Below are 18,616 nucleotides of genomic sequence, written 5' to 3'. Positions count from 1 at the left end.
CGATTTTTTTTCGGCGACTGCCGGCGTCATTGACTGACATATCAGGGTCGTCATTGACTGACATATCCGGGTCGTCATTGACTGACATATCAGGGTCATCATTGACTGACATATCAGGGTCGTCATTGACTGACATATCAGGGTCATCATTGACTGACATATCCGGGTCGTCATTGACTGACATATCCGGGTCGTCATTGACTGACATATCAGGGTCGTCATTGACTGACGTATCAGGGTCGTCATTGACTGACGTATCAGGGTCGTCATTGACTGACGTATCAGGGTCGTCATTGACTGACATATCAGGTCACCGACAAAGTAGCGGCGTGATGACATATTGACTCAAGTATCAACATTCTTTTGTCGCCGCTGGATTTTGAAATGTTCCCTGATACATCAGTCAATGACGACCCTGAATTGTCAGTCAATGACGCCGACAGTCGCCGAAAAAAATCGCCAAGTGGGACAGGCCCTTCAACAGTTGAGGTTTTGGAATAAGAAAGTTAACTTTGCAGGTCATAGACCCAAAGTCAGATCTGCTGAAATTATTGCTGGTTACTTGTTTCTCTGACAAATTTTGCATTTTAACCTATCCCCAATGAGGAAGAGAGAGAGACCAGCTACTTCAAATTAATATTCAATATAATTACCATCGCTGAAGCCCCCACTATCATTAGCCTGGGATCACCTTTAAACATTTTATTGGGTTAGATTTATAATTTTTGTGTTTACAAGGATATGTGTGTCTGAATTGTCCTGCAAAAGAAGACATCCATTTCCACCATCCATAAAAACACAACGCACAAATGTAATAGAATATTCTCGCTCAAGCTTAACGGCATCCAGGAAACAATCTGATTGATTTGCATCTTATTTCCAACACTAACATTTATCCCCTCTTCTCTCCATCACAGGTACACTATGGCGATGATTTTTAGTTTAGAGATACAGCAAGGAAACAGGCCCTTCAGCTGATCGAGCCCATGCTGACCGTCGCCCACCCATTACACTAGTTCTATGTTTTCTCACTTTCTCATCTGTCCCTACACATTAAGGGCAATTTATAGAGGCCAATTAACCTACAAACCTGCACGTCTTTCAAATGTGGAAGGAAACCGGAGCCACTGTACTGCCTTTAGATGACAATGCCTTAACCATTTATGTGTTTATTGTAAGGCCACTGGGGCTCCATCTACCCCAAACAAGAGGAGTGCTAATCTTTCATATTACACATGTGCACCATCTGCAGCAATTAGCTAAGCCTTCCTCGACAGTCACTCCTGTTATTGATGGATAAGACCAGCATGCATCGCCAGTTAAATGTTTTCCTCAAGTCACACAATAAAACCCACTTCAAAATATAGTGCTATTCCTTAATTTTTACAGCTTTAAATTTCAAATACCTACTTCCTAATAACAATGCAGAAATACTTTCATCGTCAGAACTTGCACTAGCATTTCAACGATTTGAGAAAGCCACCTCAAAGGCAATTAATTAGGTATGGATATTAAATACAATCTTTGCCAGGGCACCCAATTCCTATGCACGATTTAAACAAAAAACAGTTTGGCCTCCAAACCAGTGACACCTTATAAGTGCAATTCCTGGGAGGACCCCATTGTCAGCCATTACTCCATCATGCACAGCATAACATACTTTCTCAAAGTAAAACCTTTGGATATGTCCAAACAACTTCCACAGATGAAACATTTAGTCACCATTTCAATACCAAAATTAATAAAGGAAATGCATTATTGGAATTAACTGGGTTTCTTGAATAAATGATAGCAGAGTTTTTTGCAGTAGAGGTTATGGTGAGCCACACTATTTTGGGCTAACTTTGCTGTGCATTGTTGACATAAAATTTGAGAGTGAAAAAAAAACAATTTTAAAGGTATAAATTCAATACAATTTTGGCTTTGACTAAAGGGAAAAGTAATTTTTCTTATTTTGTCATTAACTACACGGAACAAATCCATTACCATATCTCATTCAATAAATCACAACTAATATCAAATATCAATTTATATCAAGGATACTATGTAATTTTTTACCAGTAATTGACATGCACTGTATTACTAACTTAGGCAGGAGCAGTCAAGGTCCTACAATTAGTGGCTTGCAAATGTTTTCATACCCCTTGAACTTTTCCACATTTTGTCACGTTACAACCACAAACGTAAATGTATTTTATTGGGATTTTATGTGATAGACCAACACAAAGTGGTGCATTATTGTGAAGTGGAAGGAAAATGATACATGGTTTTCAATTTTTTTTACAAATAAAAAACGGAAAAGTGTGGCGTGCAAAAGTATTCAGCCCTCCCGAGTCAATACTTTGTAGAACCACCTTTCGCTGCAATTACAGCTGCAAGTCTTTTGGGGTATGTCTCTACCAGCTTTGCACATCTAGAGACTGAAATTTTTGCCCATTCTTCTTTGCAAAATAGCTCAAGCTCAGTCAGATTGGAAGGAGAGCATCTGTGAACAGCAATTTTCAAGTCTTGCCAGAGATTCTCAATTGGATTTAGATCTGGACTTTGACTGGGCCATTCTAACACATGAATATGTTTTGATCTAAACCATTCCATTGTAGCTCTGGCTGTATGTTTAGGGTCGTTGTCCTGCTGGAAGGTGAACCTCCGCCCCAGTCTCAAGTTTATTGCAGACTCTAACAGGTTTTCTTCCAAGATTGCCCTGTATTTGGCTCCATCCATCTTCCCATCAACTCTGACCAGCTTCCCTGTCCCTGCTGAAGAAAAGCATCCCCACAGCATGATGCTGCCACCACCATGTTTCACAGTGGGGATGGTGTGTTCAGGGTGATGTGCAGTGTTAGTTTTCCGCCACACATAGCGTTTTGCATTTAGGCCAAAAACTTCAATTTTGGTCTCATCTGACCAGAGCACTTTCCTCCACATGTTTGCTGTGTCCTCCACATGGCTTGTGGCAAACTGCAAACGGGACTTCTTATGGCTTTTTTTCAACAATGGCTTTCTTCTTGCCACTCTTCCATAAAGGCCCGATTTGTGGAGTGCACGACTAATAGTTGTCCTGTGGACAGATTCTCCCACCTGAGCTGTGGATCTCTGCAGTTCCTCCAGAGTTACCATGGGCCTCTTGGCTGCTTCTCTGATCAATGCTCTCCTTGCCTGGCCTGTCAGTTTAGGTGGACGGCCGTGTCTTGGTAGGTTTGCAGTTGTGCCATACTCTTTCCATTTTCGGATGATGGATTGAACAGTGCGCCGTGAGATGTTCAAAGCTTGGGATATTTTTTTATAACCTAACCCTGCTTTAAACTTCTCCACAACTTTATTCCTGACCTGTCTGTTGTGTTCCCTGGGCTTCATGATGCTGTTTGTTCACTATTGTTCTCCAACAAACCTCTGAGGCCTTCACAGAACAGCTGTATTTATACTGAAATTAGATTAAACACAAGTGGACTCTATTTACTAATTAGGTGACTTCTGAAGGCAATTGGTTGCACTGGATTTTATTTAGGGGTATCAGAGTAAAGGGGACTGAATACTTTTGCACGCCACACTTTTCAGTTTTTTATTAGTAAAAAAAATTGAAAAACATGTATCATTTTCCTTCCACTTCACAATTATGCACCACTTTGTGTCGGTCTATCACATAAAATCCCAATAAAATACATTTACGTTTGTGGTTGTAACGTGACAAAATGTGGAAAAGTTCAAGGGGTATGAAAACTTTTTCAAGCCACTGTATATATCTGAAATGGTGAGCACCATCACCTGGCAGAGTCTGCTTTGATTGTGTTTTTCTAGCTATAGAATCTGTCTGGGCCTTGTCTGCTTAGTATACTAGCATTTCATTTTTATTATTAATTGGCCATTAGTGTTTTTTTGTTGGTAGACAAAAATGCTGGAGAAACTCGCTCCATAGATGCTGCCACACCCAGCATTTCTCCAGCATTTTTGTCTACCTTCGATTTTCCAGCATCTGCAGTTCCTTCTTAAACAAGTTTTTTTTTGTTGTCGGACACAAAATGAAGCAGATCAACACTGAATTTTTGACTACAATGACTGTAAGATGAAAAGTTCTGATCACAGAATTTGGAATTCAAAAATACAGCACACCTGGTGCTCCAATCCCAATACCTTTCAATTACTCAAATCTTTCTGAATTCACTAGATATCCTTGTAATGCCTAGAATTATACAAGGAATTCTAGTAGAGCCTTAGCACCTACTTGTACAGAGAGATTACAATCTTCCTATGAACCATCCTCCATTTATTTGGCTGTCAGATCACCAAATTCCCTGTATTGATTTACCAAAATTAATAGTTAAATTATGAGAAAGGTCAATATAATTTTGGCTTTTATTCCTTTGTTAAATAGATTAACAGTTTAATACGACATATACGCTGTTCTAATCGCTCTATATCCATGACTGTGTAACTGGATACAGTTCTATCTTTAAAATCGCTGAAGACATCACCGTTGTTGTACGAATTATGCATAATGATGTCAGACTATAGGAAGAAGATCGATCGTCTAATTGAATGGTTCCAGGACATCAAGCTTTATCCCAACATCAGTAAAACCAAGGAACTGATTGTTGAATTTAGAAAAGGATTTACAAACATGTCTTCATCACAAGGTCAGTGGTGGAGAGAGTCAACAACTTTAAATTCCTAGACGTACATATCTCTGAGGATCTTTCCTGAACCCAATAAAGGAATCATAAAGAAAGACCATCAATGTCGCTACTACCTTAAAAGTTTGAGGAGTTTGTTATGTCAACAAATACTCTGGAACTTCTACAGCAATATGGTGGAGGGCATATTGACTGGTTGTATATGGCCTGGTTTGGCAACTCAAATGCCCAGGAATGAAGATAATTACAAAAAGTGCGTAACACTGCCTAGTCCCCGACGGGTACTGACCACCCCACCATCGAAGGGATCTATTGGAGGTACTGTCTCAAAAAGGCAGACAGCATCAGCAAGAACCCATACCACCCTGGCCACACTCTCATGTCATTCCTGCCATCAGGAAGAAGGTACAGGAGTTTGAAAATTAACAACCAGGTTGAAGAACAGCTTCTTCCCAATAACTATTAGGATACAAAACACTACAATCTCCAACTAAACTGCAAACTGCCTTGGTTGCACTCGGGACTTTTTTTTTTGCACTCTTTTTTATTTATTGAACTTTTTTTATGTTCGGTTATATCCTACTATATTTACCAACCGGCTGGGCTGCTGCAAGTAATCTTTCCGTTTCATTACATATGACAATTTAACAGAGATTTAACAGAAATACTCATGCTTCATTCCTGGATTGACTTTCTAATTTTAATACTGTAGCAAGCCACACACTAAAATATGTCACCATTGGACGATGAGGACTTGCATCCTGTTGCAAGATTGATACTTTAGTAGAAATTTAAGTGGTTAGGAATCTTAATGTGTTCATTGCAACTGAACACATGGAAGTAGTGATGGGCCCAGGAGACTGACATGTTTGGGGTATCTGGAAATAGTTAAAAGAAAAGCCTTTGTGGTCTTATCAAAGTTGAATTCAGGAATTCTGCAGTGTCAAAAGTGTAGCCTTAAACTACTGATATTTGCTATTGACATTTGGAACGGACGTATGTTGAAGAAATGACAAAGATGCATGATTTCTTCATGCAGGACATTTATGGGGTCAATTTGTAACAGATTTGCGACTTCAATTCTGACAGACAGCTCATCCCTCAATTTCAAATGCCTTCAATAGACAATAGGTGCAGGAGTAGGCCATTTGGCCCTTCGCGCCAGCACCGCCATTCAATGTGATCATGGCTGATCATCCTCAATCAGTACCCCATTCCTGCCTTCTCCCCATATCCCCTGACTCCGCTATTTTTAAGAGCCCTATCTAGCTCTCTCTTGAAAGCATCCAGAGAACCTGCCTCCACTGCCCTCTGAGGCAGAGAATTCCACAGATTTCAACCAGAATAAAGACTTCTCACTAATGGCTGTATTATTGTTCCATCTTATGCAGCTGAGATGTTCAACAGACTAAAAGTGCATTGGTTTGGCATGAGAAAAGCCCCTGCAACCCCTCACTACAGTCCTGCTTCATCATTATTGGAGTGTGTTTGGTTATGGTTCTTGGGCAATATGGTCTCCTGATATCTGTCCGAGGTGAATCCAATTGTTGCAGCAAGCCAGATTTGGATGACCTCACACCATAATGAACCAACTTTGCATTGTGGTCCAAGACCTTCAAATTTTCTATTTACTGACGTATGTTATATCTTTTACACAGTATTTTTTATATTTTTAAATAAATTTTGCAATATAGGCCATTCTGCACATCCAGTTTGGGAGAGCTCTCCAAATATTCCCATCAATCTCACTTTCCCATAATTTCCCTCTAACATATTCCTATTTCATGCACGCACACTAGCTCTACCCTGATTATCTCAACATCCACCTGTAGCTAGGGTCATTTACACTAGCCAATTAACCACTAACCAGCTTGTTTATGGATTATGGGAGTAATTCAGAGCATGCAGGGGAACCCATGATGTCCTGTTCTCACAGGGATAAGATGCAAATACTACGCAGTCAGCACCTGAGGATCGTGGTAGCTATGAGGTAGCAACACCATTTGCTGCACCAATGAGTCACATCAGTGTTCAGAAGGTTAACTTATTAAAATGTTGATAAATTGCTCGAGTAAAAATATGAATAGACAAATATCAAGAGAATAGTCTTATATTTGTATATCAAGCAGTGATTGGAAAGAAAATATTTATGGCATTATGATAATATTGTAATTCTTTTATTTATCCTTCAAATGTAGCCATTCTCAAGATTGAGAATAAATCAATTGCTTTCCAGTTCTGTGTATTGACCAGTGAGGCTAGTGTTGAACTTGAAGACTCTGCCACAAATATGCAGATCAGGTAGTTTGGGAGTTGATGCTATCCTATTGTCATTTATCATGGGTATCTGTGTTCCTGACTCAAAGATCAAGGTTGCAAATGCTAACCCGAACTATCCTCCTCCACTATGAACAGTCAGGAATTCACAAGAGTTCACATGCAAGTTATACTTTTTGCAGAAGAATTTGAAAACATTCTTTAATTTTTTCTTGCTGTCCACTTGCGGCTTGATTGTAATCATGTATAATCTTTTTGCTGACTGTGGGGTCGGTGGGGGCAGATTGGTCGGTGGGGGGTGCTGCAAGCCGGCAGCCCTGTCAGCAACGTGTTAGTCTTTTCAACTTTTTAATTTTTTTTTAGTGTTTTAAAGTATGTTTTTAATGTTTCCTTGTGTCTCTTGTGTGGGGGGTGGTGTGGTGAGTGAGGGGGAAACCGTTTCGGTCACCTCCTCCACGGAGAGGCAACTTTTTCCAGGTCATCTCCCCGCAGCCTTTCCCGGAGACACGCCCAGGACTTCAGCGGCGGGCGCAGCGCGGACTCTCGGTGTGGAGTGGGCGAGCCGTCACTGGGGCTTGCCGGAGGGGAGCCTTCCTTTCGCTGGCCCACGGCAGTCGGCAGCTTGAAGTCGCAGCTGCAGAGCTCCAGCTGGCGCAACGTCCGCAGCCTGGGATTCCTCGTGGGGGACCCGGGAGACGAAGCTTCCACCGACGGCCCGCGGCCAACGTCTACCGAGTGCGTGGTGGCGACTTACCATCAGGAGCGGAGTCCCTCGCCGGGGATCCCTGGAGGGGAGCTTCGACTGGCGGCCCTGCGGTCTGCGGTGCTTCTGGCTGCGGCATGGCGGAGACTTTAAATCTTCGACTGCCGGCCTGCGGCCTACACCAGCCTGAAGCCGCGGTCTCCAGTGGGGAAGAGCCGATTATGGACTTACCTGGACTTTTACCTGTCTGTGCATCTAGACCCCACGCAGCGGCGGCTATGGAGGGTTGAGGTCCCGACCACGGGGGAAAATGGAGGAGGACTGGCCAATTTCTGTGCCTTCCACCACAGTGATGAATGCTGTGGTGGATGTTTGTGTTAAGTTTTTAGTGTGTTTTTGTGTGTTCTTTTATCATTGTACCGCTGCTGGCAAATTCATTTCACTTGCACTTTATGTGCAATGTGACGAATAAAACTGATTGTATATTGTATTGATAGCAGGCATCAAAAAAGATTTTCACCATACTTCAGTATACATGACAACAATAAAATAAACTAGTGTTGAGTATGAGAACATCACTTGTCCAATGAAGCTGACGGAGGAAAAAGACCTCAGTGCTCAGAAGAAACATTGATATTAGTTTACTTATTCTACCTGTGGGTTTGGGGGACATTATAGAAACAATATTTAGAAACAATATTGGTGGTTTCTCTCCAATACTTAATTCAAGTCTTGGAAGAGTATAGGAGGGCAGACCAGTCCATGAACACTGTGCAGTTTTGAGGGCTTAATATTCAAAACACCCTTTTCCTGACACATCTAAAAGGCAGCGCTAGTGAACTGAAAGCAGTTTTTAAAAATCTCTAACATATTTCCATTGGAAAATGAGCACAAGAATACAAAAAGCTCTTGTACAAAAACCTCTTGTAAAATCTTCACATGTGATGATGCTAAAATAAATGGGTTGTTGAAAAAAATATAGTTGCTGGAAATAATACATAGCACACAAATACACTTTCAAATTAACCACTCAAAATAATCAAAAGTATGTCAGGGATGTCCAAAAGAAGAAACCCTTACCTTTCACTGACTGACTGCCTTGGGACGAAGAAATCCTCTGATGACAAATAAGAAGCTGCTGTTCCTCCTCCGAAATATTTCTTTCCCAGCATGTGTCCACTTTCATTCTTCACTAAAAGAGCTCCTAGGCCGGTTGGGAATCCAAACATTTTATAAAATGAGATGGGTATGAAGTCTGGTTGATATAAACTGAGGTTGAGTGGTGAGGTGCTTACAAATGAGGCTGCATCCACCAGTACATTCCACGTTCCGGGAATTCTGCTGAAAGGATACAATTTTTTTAATTTAATGTCGCTGATCCAAGAAAGTGGATATTTTGTCCCTGAGAAGTTACTTTGAGCAGGGTAGCAGAATAGATGGTGAATGCTGCAATTTTCCTCCTTGGCCATGGATATCTTTTTATGCAGAGTGTTTTTGTCTCTATGAATTTGATCCAGGTTTATTGGAAGAGTTAGAGCACCAGCTGGAACAGATAATCCTCTCATACCTACCACAGAAGTGTGGTTATCAGTCAGGTGACAAAACCGACTCCTTGATTCTCCAGACTCTGCACAAGTCCACTGGAAGCTTTCTGCTACTAATTTAAGAGCAGCTGTGCATCCCGATGTAAAAATGATTGTGTATTCTTCTGGGTTGGTGTTGAAATGCTGGAGAATTCTGCAAATGTCAAACAAAAATGTATGAATAAATATTTTTCTTAATTTTTTAGAAATAACTTTTTTCACACAGAGAGTGGTGAATCTCTGGAACTCTCTGCCACAGAGGGTAGTTGAGGCCAGTTCATTGGCTATATTTAAGAGGGAGTTAGATGTGGCCCTTGTGGCTAAGGGGATCAGGGGGTATGGAGAGAAGGCAGGTACGGGATACTGAGTTGGATGATCAGCCATGATCATATTGAATGGCGGTGCAGGCTCGAAGGGCCGAATGGCCTACTCCTGCACCTAATTTCTATGTTTCTATGTTTCTAAAGGGGGAAGTAAATGTTGCAGATTGAACTCTGGATGTCTGTTCCACATGTAACACACAAAGTGCTGAAGTAACCCAGTGAGTCAGACAGCATCAGTGTCACTTTGGGTTGGGATCTCACATGTAACACGTTAAAAGATCATTTTCAAATTTAGAAACAAATTGTTTTGTCTTGTTGGTGATAAAGCTGATAAAACTCCTGTGTGCCCCAATTTCACCTTTAAAAAAAAGTATCCCAAGACTGAGGATGGTTATTTCGCGCAGCTATTCAGAATTAAAGTTCTGGGATTCAGAATTAGAAATTCAGGGACCCTCAACAACACAATCCAACCCACTTTCACTTACACTGTCAGCCATTTTTGGAGCAAGTGCAGGTTTAATTTTTTTTTAATTTTAGAGATGCAGTGTGGAAACGGGCCCTTCAGCCCATCGAGTCTGCACCAACTAGCGATCCTCGCACATTAACATTATCCTACACACATTAGGGACAATTTACACATACAGTATCAAACCAATTAACCTACAAACCTGTACTTCTTTGGAGTGTGGGAGGAAACCGAAGATCTCTCAGTAAACCTAAGCGGTCACGGGGAGAATGTACAAACTCCATACAGACAACACCTAGTTGGCACTGCAAGCTCGGTAATGCAGCAACTCTACCATTGCGCCACCATGCCGCCCCTAAGTTATGGTCAGTTGTGAAGGGATGCTGCAATGTTCAAAAATAAGGTTTGAAGCAAGTACATCTAAACCAGTTTGCAGATCTTCAATTAGGAATCAAATTACTGGCAAATTACACCAAAAATCATCAAGGATTTTCAGAATCTCAACTGTCAACAAACTTTAGTGAAATTTGAAGTATTGTGAATTCACTGCAAAACTAAATTTCCATTCTATATTACTTAACAATCAGCACTCGTGATCACATCTATATGGCTGGCTATGAGCAAGTTGGGTCAGCTGTCAATTTATTTGATGTCTGAAATAATAATTCCATGGAGTCACAAGTGTTCACCAATGGAAACCAGAGGTAAATGGAGTCAAAGCAGTCATTCTGCCCCAATAACTATCCAATCCACAATATTAAACTGATGTGGTGGCACCCGGTGGTTGGGCCACTAGCTACACGAACCCTCAGCAGTCAGTCACGTGACTGGGCAATGACAGAGAGGCGTTGTCACGGGGTACAGGGGCGTGTCCTGGGATATATAACGAATCCTGGCACAACCCTCTCTTCTCTCTCTATTACTTCGAGCTGACCAGCTCTCTTCTCTCAAGAGGTGAGTGTCCTTCCACCTCAGCAGGGGCCCAGCTCGAGCCCACGAGGCAACACCCTCGCAACACCCTCGCAGCAGTAACAACAACTTTGTGTTAGAGGGCCAATGTGCATTTATAACAAACCTATTATGCCTGAATAAAGTAACCCATTTGTTCACCACATTTGGTGCCTTTACACTGCTTTGACAACAAAGGTGGAGCCTATAATAAAAAAGAAACACTTGAACTGATGGTACAAAAAAATGAAATTTCATCATACATGGGACCCATTGCTGAGAAAATATAGTATTCCCAGAGAAAGGAATCAATGATAAAACAGAATCTTGTATTTTTAACTACGTGGAGTTCCCATGTAGATAAAACTACATGGGAACTCCACAAAAGCTCTTAGCCAAGCCTCACAATGAGGTTTCAGGTCATAACCAATTACTTAAATCCAAGTAGTTTTCAGGGATCTTAAAGACAGAAAGAATACAGAGGTTAAGGTGTAGAGTTAATCATATTGGCAGATGAAGGTATATCTGTATGCACAGGAGTTATGGATAATTATAGATCCAAGATAAAAGAATAAAAGATGGGGGAAATGTAATTATTTTTTGTGCATTGTGAGCACAGGTGTATGATAAGGCTGTGCAAATATATATTTTATATTGTCAAAACAAGTATATGTCCTAATTTCTGTGGATTTATGGTATACGAGGATAAATTGTCAATTCTATCAATATCAATTTTATTCGTCACATACATAAAGTGCAAGTGAAGTGAATTTGCCAGCAGCGGTACAATGAAAAAGAACACACAAAAACATTTTAACACAAACATCCACCACAGCATTCATCACTGGTGGAAGGCACAAAATTTGGCCAGTCCTCCACCATTTTCCCCCGCGGTCATGACCTCAACCCTCCGCAGCCGCCACTGCGGGCGTCCAGAGGTTCAGACAAGGCAAAGGCCAGATAAAGTCCAGGTAAGTCCTGAATCGTTGCCTCCCCACCGGAGACCGCGGCTTCAGTTTTGTGTAGGCTGCAGGCAGGTGGTCGAAGATTTAAAGTTCCCGTCGCGCCGCAGCCAGAGGCACCGCAGACTGCAGGGCTGGTGGTCAAGAGCTCCTCTCCTGGGGTCCCCTGCGAGGGACCTCGCTCCTGGTGGTAAGTCCCCACCGCGCCTGCGATAGAAGTTGGCCGCGAGCCGGCGGTCGGAGCTTCTTCTCCTCCCGGGTCCACAACGGCGATACCAGGCTGCGGAATCCGCGCCAGCTGGAGCTCTGCAGACCGCGGCTTCAGGCTGCTACGGGCCAGCGAACGGAGCGCTTCCCTCCGGCGACCTCCGGCGTGGGTTCGCCCACTCCACGACGAGAGTCCGCTCTGCACCCGCCGCTGAAGCCCCAGGCGCTGTTCCGGGAAAGGCCGCCCGATCCTCGATGTTAGGCCAAGGGGGAGGCGACATGGAAAAAGTCGCCTCTCCATGGAGGAAGCGACCAAGCGGTTTCCCCCTTACCCCCCTAAATCACATCTAAATCACACTGCTGTGAAGGTTATTGCTTAATGCATCAAGTGTAAATATTCATGTCCAGATTACTGGAACATGAGATTAAAAACAGAAAGGCAACAGCATTGTGAACAGCGTTCCAGAATTAACATGTGTGACTACACACCACTTATAATCCAAGTGAAGCACCGCAAAACATATAGATGTTGAGAATATGAAATTGTAAAATTGTAAAATTAACAAAAGATTAAATTTGATGGAGGACGATGGGTTAGAAGAAGGTAGTAAAGATAAAAGGGGACACAGGAAATAATTAATCGCATAATTTAAGCCAGACAATTCTGCCGTCACGACTAGTAAAAAAGTCTGCAAGTTCTATACAATTGATTGAAAATATTAGGTATGTCACAGCTGAAACCATAAAAGACAGATTGATATGCAAGAGTGAAAAAGAGGAAAAGTGATATGGTTATATAGCACAGAAACAGGTTGTTCCGCCCAACCCATCAATATCGACCATCGAGTAACCAACTACACAAATTTCATTAATTTGCACTTGGTCCACAGCCTTCTAAGTATGGAGGATTCAAGTGCTCTTCCAGATACCTATTAAATGTTGAGGGTCTGCTTCTACCATCCTCTCAGGCAATGCATTCCAAACTCCAACCACCCTTTGAGAAAAATTCTTCCTACACGCCCGCTAAACCCCTCACTCCTACCTTAAGTTAACACCATGTAATTATAGACTATTTATAACCAAGCTATAAATTTGTTCAACTAAACAAAAATCATGGCAAATTCACATTACTTGAAATAATGACTCTCTGTATGAATGCAATTCACTAAGTTAATCGTCAAGGTTATCAATATGCACACAATCAGATCAGGTAAAATGTAAACATTATATCTGGCAGAACAGGTCAATCTGACATAAATAGTCAGGGTATGACATTTTGGCAGTGACGATATTAAATGGTAGTACTTTGGGGATTGTTGTAGAAGAGAGGGGATCTCGGAGCACAAGTACATTGTTCGCTGAAAGTGGCATCATGGGTAGATGACATGCTGGTCTTCAATAGTCAGTTGGGATGTTATATTACAATTGTACAAGACTTGGGGAGGGGAGGGGGGGGGGGGAGGGAGGAGGAGAGGGCGGACTTGAACTCGGCGAGCGGGCGGTGCTGACGGGGCCAACTGCGAGCGGGCAGCAGACCTCACCAGCTCTCGGGACCACACGTGACCTCTGAAGCCCTCGGAAGCCCAGCCAAATTATTGCGTGTTCAGCGGCTTCAATCAAGAGCCCGAGGGGGGGGGGGGGGGGGGGGCGGCTGGGCTGCGGGCGGGGCAGTGGACTGGCCGAGTGCAAGTCGACCGCGAGTGGGGGGGCGACAATGTGACTGCAAGTGGGGGGGGGGTTTAACGTAACTCGCAGCTCGTGCAAAAACAGTGCTCAGCAGGCTGCGTGTTGAAAACTCTGCGCAGCTGGCCGCGAGGAGCAGAGCCATCGTGACGTCATCAGCTCGTTAGCTTCAAAAAAGATCCCAGATTCGCGAACAATTTTAATGAAAAACTCAAGAAATAATGAATCAAATTTTCAGATGAGGCGATTTTCGAGATCATGAGGTAAATCTCTAGTGGAATATGTAAACATTTTACCGTTAGCAAGTCGTGTTTTCGAGGAGATGTGAACCACAGAAAAACACACACACACAAATACACCCACATCCAAGATCAGAGTTTTATGTATATTGATACTGCACTAATCTCACTCAAACATGCAGCCTTGATTATGCAAATACTTTATTAAACAAAATTTGCTAATGGTTTTGATAATTTATAAAGTACATTCATGCATATGCAACAGATTTGAGGAAATCTCACAAATACAAAAGGTAAATGCGCAGGAGGGACACCAACAAATTGTTTCACTTTTTTTAGTAGAAAAAGCCATGTAAATATGCTGGAACATAGTTTTAATACCATACCTGCAACGAACATGTTCAATAGTATCATGTGTCAGTCTGCTGGCAATATTTCCACTGTGGGGGTTACCTAAAAACACACAAGTAAGAAAATTAATTAGTAATAAACAGTATATACAAATCTTCAAAAGCTCAGAAACACTCTAAAATATCTATCTATCTGTATTACTAAAACTCTCATCTTGACCACTTCCTGTCTGCGTTGTAATTAAATGCATGGAAAAACGATCTCCCATAGTGCTACGGTTTTTCGTCACCTTACTCACCATTCTCTTCTGCTGCAAGTCAAATATGTTTTGTTCCGATCAGTGAAATACTACAAAATATATGAAGGCTTTGAAGGTTCCCACTCCCCCCACACGCCCCCTCCCACAGGCCCCTTCTCCAACCCCCCCTCCCCCACCCCCCTGTCCACACCCCCCATCTCCCAAACCCTCCCCCTCCCCATCTCACCCCCCTACCCCACACTCCCCCTCCCCATCTCACCCCCCCCCCCCCCCCCCCCCACCAGGGCAGTCATGGGCAGCGCCCGCCGAAGAGAATATAAAGCTGAAGGAGCAGAGTGAACATCACTAATGTGCGGGCACCTCAATGGTGCCGAGCGGTTGGTTGGGCAAGCGGCCGAGACCACTGCAGGCCTTCGTGGTGCCCACCCGCGGTCACCGTTGGCTGCTTTGTCTGAACCTGGCTTCTACCCGCTAGGCCCTGGTAGGGGTTCCACACGGCAATACAGGAGGCATCAAAACCGCAGAGATGAGGACTCGCGGCGATGGGGCCGCCGCGGTGGTGGGTCCTCGCGGTGATTGAGCCACGGCACTTGGGGCCACGCGGTGGCGGTGGGGTCTTGCCAACTTTCAAAATCTGCTGAGAAATCTATTTCTTCCTCTTTTTTCGGTTTTCTCCTGTCTCATGTCTGGTGGGGGAGGAGGGAGAAATAGAGGGAGAGGAGGGGTGGAGGTAGTGATTGGGGAATGGAGGGGCAGGAGGGTAATGGGGGAGGTGAGGAGGGATAATGGGGGGGAATAGAGGGAGATGAGGAGTGGGTAATGGGGGATAGGAGGGGGGCAGGGAGGATAGAGGAGTTAGAGGGAGGGAGTGACTGAAGGCAGGGAAAAGGAGAGGGAGAGGTGAGGGAGGGATTGGGGAGGGGAGGGGAAATTCCTGGGGGAGTGAGGTGGGAGAGTGGGGAGGATTGAGGGGGTAGGGAGAGAGGGGGAAGTGGGTTAGGTGAGGAAGGATAGTGGGGGAGGTGAGGAGGGGGCAGTGGGGAGGTAGGGAGTGGAGAATTGAGGGAGAGGGGGCAATGGGGGTGAGGAGGATAGTGGGGTGGAGGTGAGGAGTGGAGGATAGAGGGATAGGAGGGCGGTAGGGAGGGGAGAGGAGTTATGGAGGGGGGAGTGACTGAGGGTAGGGGAAAGGAGAGGTGAGGGAGGGATTGGGGATTGGGGGTCAAGAGGGGAAAGAAGAGGGAGGGTGAAGAGAAGGGGGAGGGAGTGCTGGGGGATTTGGGAGAAAATGAGCTGGGTCTGCGCAGTTGGGGGAACGGGTGAGTGGTGGAATATTGCGTTGGGTGAGCAGACCCAACTGGTCTGCAGTTTGTCTAGTATTATTTAAAATGTACAGGTGCACAACCTTTTATCCGAAAGCCTTGGGACCAGACACTTCTCGGATTTCGGAATTTTTCGGATTTCCGAATGGAAGATTTTTAGCGTAGATTAGGTAGGTAGCGCGGGCGGCTTGAAAAGTCTGCAGCGGCTGCCTCCTCCCCGGAGACCAGGGAATCATTGTAAATCATTGCTTAAATGTTAGTCAGTTAGTTTGGAGGGATTTTATGTGGTGGGGGGCGGTGAAGGGGGAAACTTTAATTCTTATTCCCCTACCTGGTCGGAGAGGCGGGGAGCGGGCAATGCCCTACCGGGTCGCCGCGCAGTAAGCTCCGGAGCGCTGTGGCCGCCGACTCCCAACATCGCGGAGCTGGGGCTGCGGGCGTCCGGCCGCGGGCGGCGCCGGTTGGAGCTCCGACACCGGCAACTACCCCTGGCTGTGCGGCGCTCCAAATCCAGCGCCCGGACGCCTGCAGCCCCAGCTCTGCGATGTTGGGAGTCGGCAGCGTCGCAGCACTGGGATACCAGCGGGGAGCGGGCAATGCCTTACCGGGTCACCGTGCGGTATGCTCCGGAGCGCTGTGGCCGCCGATTCACATCGCGCAGCTGGGGCTGCGGGCATCCGGCCGCGGGCCGCGCTGGATTTGGAGTTGGGGGCCACAGCGCACCGGAGCTTACAGCATGGCGTCCCGGTAAGGCATTGCCCGCTGCCCGCCTCTCCGACCAGGTAGGGGACAAAGAATTAAAGTTTCCCCTTTCACCCCCCCCCCCCCCCCCCACATAAAAGCCCTCCAAACTAACTGCCTAACATTTAAGCAATGATTTACAGATGTTTAAGGGTCTCCCCGGTCTTCGGGGAGGAGGCAGCCGCTACAGTAGGACAGACCTCTGGGTTGACCGTGGGTCGTTTCGGGTCAAGTTTGGCGCCAAACGCGCGCTTTGGTGTGCAGACAACATCCTGGAAAAAATGTCCGGTTTTTGGAGCTTTTCGGTTTCCGGAACTCCGGATAAAAGGTTGTGCACCTGTAGCACACCCTCTACAACTTCATTTGATAATTTACAATAGTAGCAGCGCTATTGAATTCCAGTAATTAAAGTTGTGTTGCAAGTATCTTAATTTTAGTTTTGATTATCGGTAACTCCAATGTTTTTGAAATTAAGGCAGTGAATGGTACGCTGGATTTTTATGACAGAAATTGAGTATAGATCTAAAGATGGTTTACTGCAACTACACACAACAGTACTGAAACTACACCTGGATCACTATATTCTGTTGGTTCCCTTACCTAAAAAACATTAATTATTTAACAGAAAGCAATGGAATACTATTTATCTCAATGGATCAAACTTCTTAAGAAGATCCACTTCTTAAATTATTAAAAGTTAGATTCAGCGAAGTATCAGCGGAAACTGTGTTTCTTTGTACATGGATCATTCAAGTGTCTTATTGGGCAGAGAAATATGCTACCATCATTCCTGGATAACACACCTTAAGATAAGTATTGGAAGATACTTGGAAGAACCATTTTTTGGATATACCAAATTGATACCTAGGTTAAATTTGGAGAAATTCCAAAGCAATGATTGGGTTTTTTTCAGTGCTCTAAAGGTTAAGAGATACTAAGATAAGGGGATAAATGACAGCTTTTTCTTGATGCACCCATGTTTCTTGGGTTGGGGAAAACAGAACTGGATGTTAAGAAAGATAGATTCAGGGTGAAGATATAATTTGGGAAACCAGAACTTTAGGCCACAGTTTAAAAAATAGATCCATATTGAAGCTGCAGAGACCGTACTAAAATTTTTGAAGTCGATTGCACAATTGGCATAGATTCATTTAAAAAATTCAAATGTGGATTGAGTTTTGTTAACCAAAGATTTTACAGGACAGGAGAAATGGCAGATAAATCAAGGTCAAGGTCAAAAACTTTATTTGCCATTTGTGCTTACACACATAGGAACTCTTGTGCGGTTGTTCAGAGAGTCAAGTCAAGTCAAGTTAAAAAGACACACAGAAGACACATAATCTATAAAAACATATACTTCTCTAGAACTAAAAAGGAAAGAAAATGCCAAAAACCCTATATAAAGGGGAAAGTGAGAGCATTGTAAATTACAAACCCTATATAAAAAGTGTCGATTGCATTGTAAATTGCACAGGCCCAGGAGGCAATATAATATAATATAATATAATATGATGTGCTATGAGGTAGGTCAGGACATCAGTTCATTTTGTTTTGGCCAAGAGTCTCACTGCGGCAGGGAAGAAGCTCTTAAAAAAGCGTGTTCTGTTTGTGACGATGCTGTCCGCTCGTCTGTGCCTGAGGTTGTATGTGCAGTTTTTGTGTTTGAGCAGGGAGTGAGCTGGATGTAGTGTGTCTCTGATGATTCTCTCTGCTCTTTTTTGACAGCGCTGTGTATAGATTGTGTCCATGGAGGGGAGTTTCGTTCTGATAATCCTCTCTGCAGTCTTAATGACTCTTTGCAGAGCCTTCCTCTCTGTCTGTGTGGTGTTTCCATACCACACCGTGATGCCTGTGGTGAGGATGCTCTCCAAATGGATTCTCAATTCAGCAATATACTTAGAAGAACAGGCCCCATGGGTCTATT

At 43.9% G+C, this 18,616-nt stretch overlaps 1 protein-coding gene across 1 annotated transcript in view; it reads right to left on the bottom strand.

Moving 5' to 3' along the window:
- The window catches only part of mocos (molybdenum cofactor sulfurase), a 108,829-nt gene that overhangs the window by 84,653 nt on the left and 5,560 nt on the right, over positions 1-18,616 (bottom strand). Inside the window, exons 3-4 of the mRNA XM_055657712.1 lie at positions 14,406-14,472; positions 8,689-9,345 (exon numbers count right to left, since the gene is read on the bottom strand). Coding sequence (XP_055513687.1) covers positions 8,689-9,345; positions 14,406-14,472 — 724 coding nt within the window. The remainder of the gene's footprint in view (positions 1-8,688; positions 9,346-14,405; positions 14,473-18,616) is intronic.

Source organism: Leucoraja erinacea, chromosome 2, assembly GCF_028641065.1.
Source record: "Leucoraja erinacea ecotype New England chromosome 2, Leri_hhj_1, whole genome shotgun sequence".
In the NCBI taxonomy this organism is placed as follows: Eukaryota; Metazoa; Chordata; class Chondrichthyes; order Rajiformes; family Rajidae; genus Leucoraja; species Leucoraja erinaceus.
The sequence above is the reverse complement of the archived record's forward strand: the minus strand, read 5'-3'. Positions and strand labels throughout refer to the sequence as shown.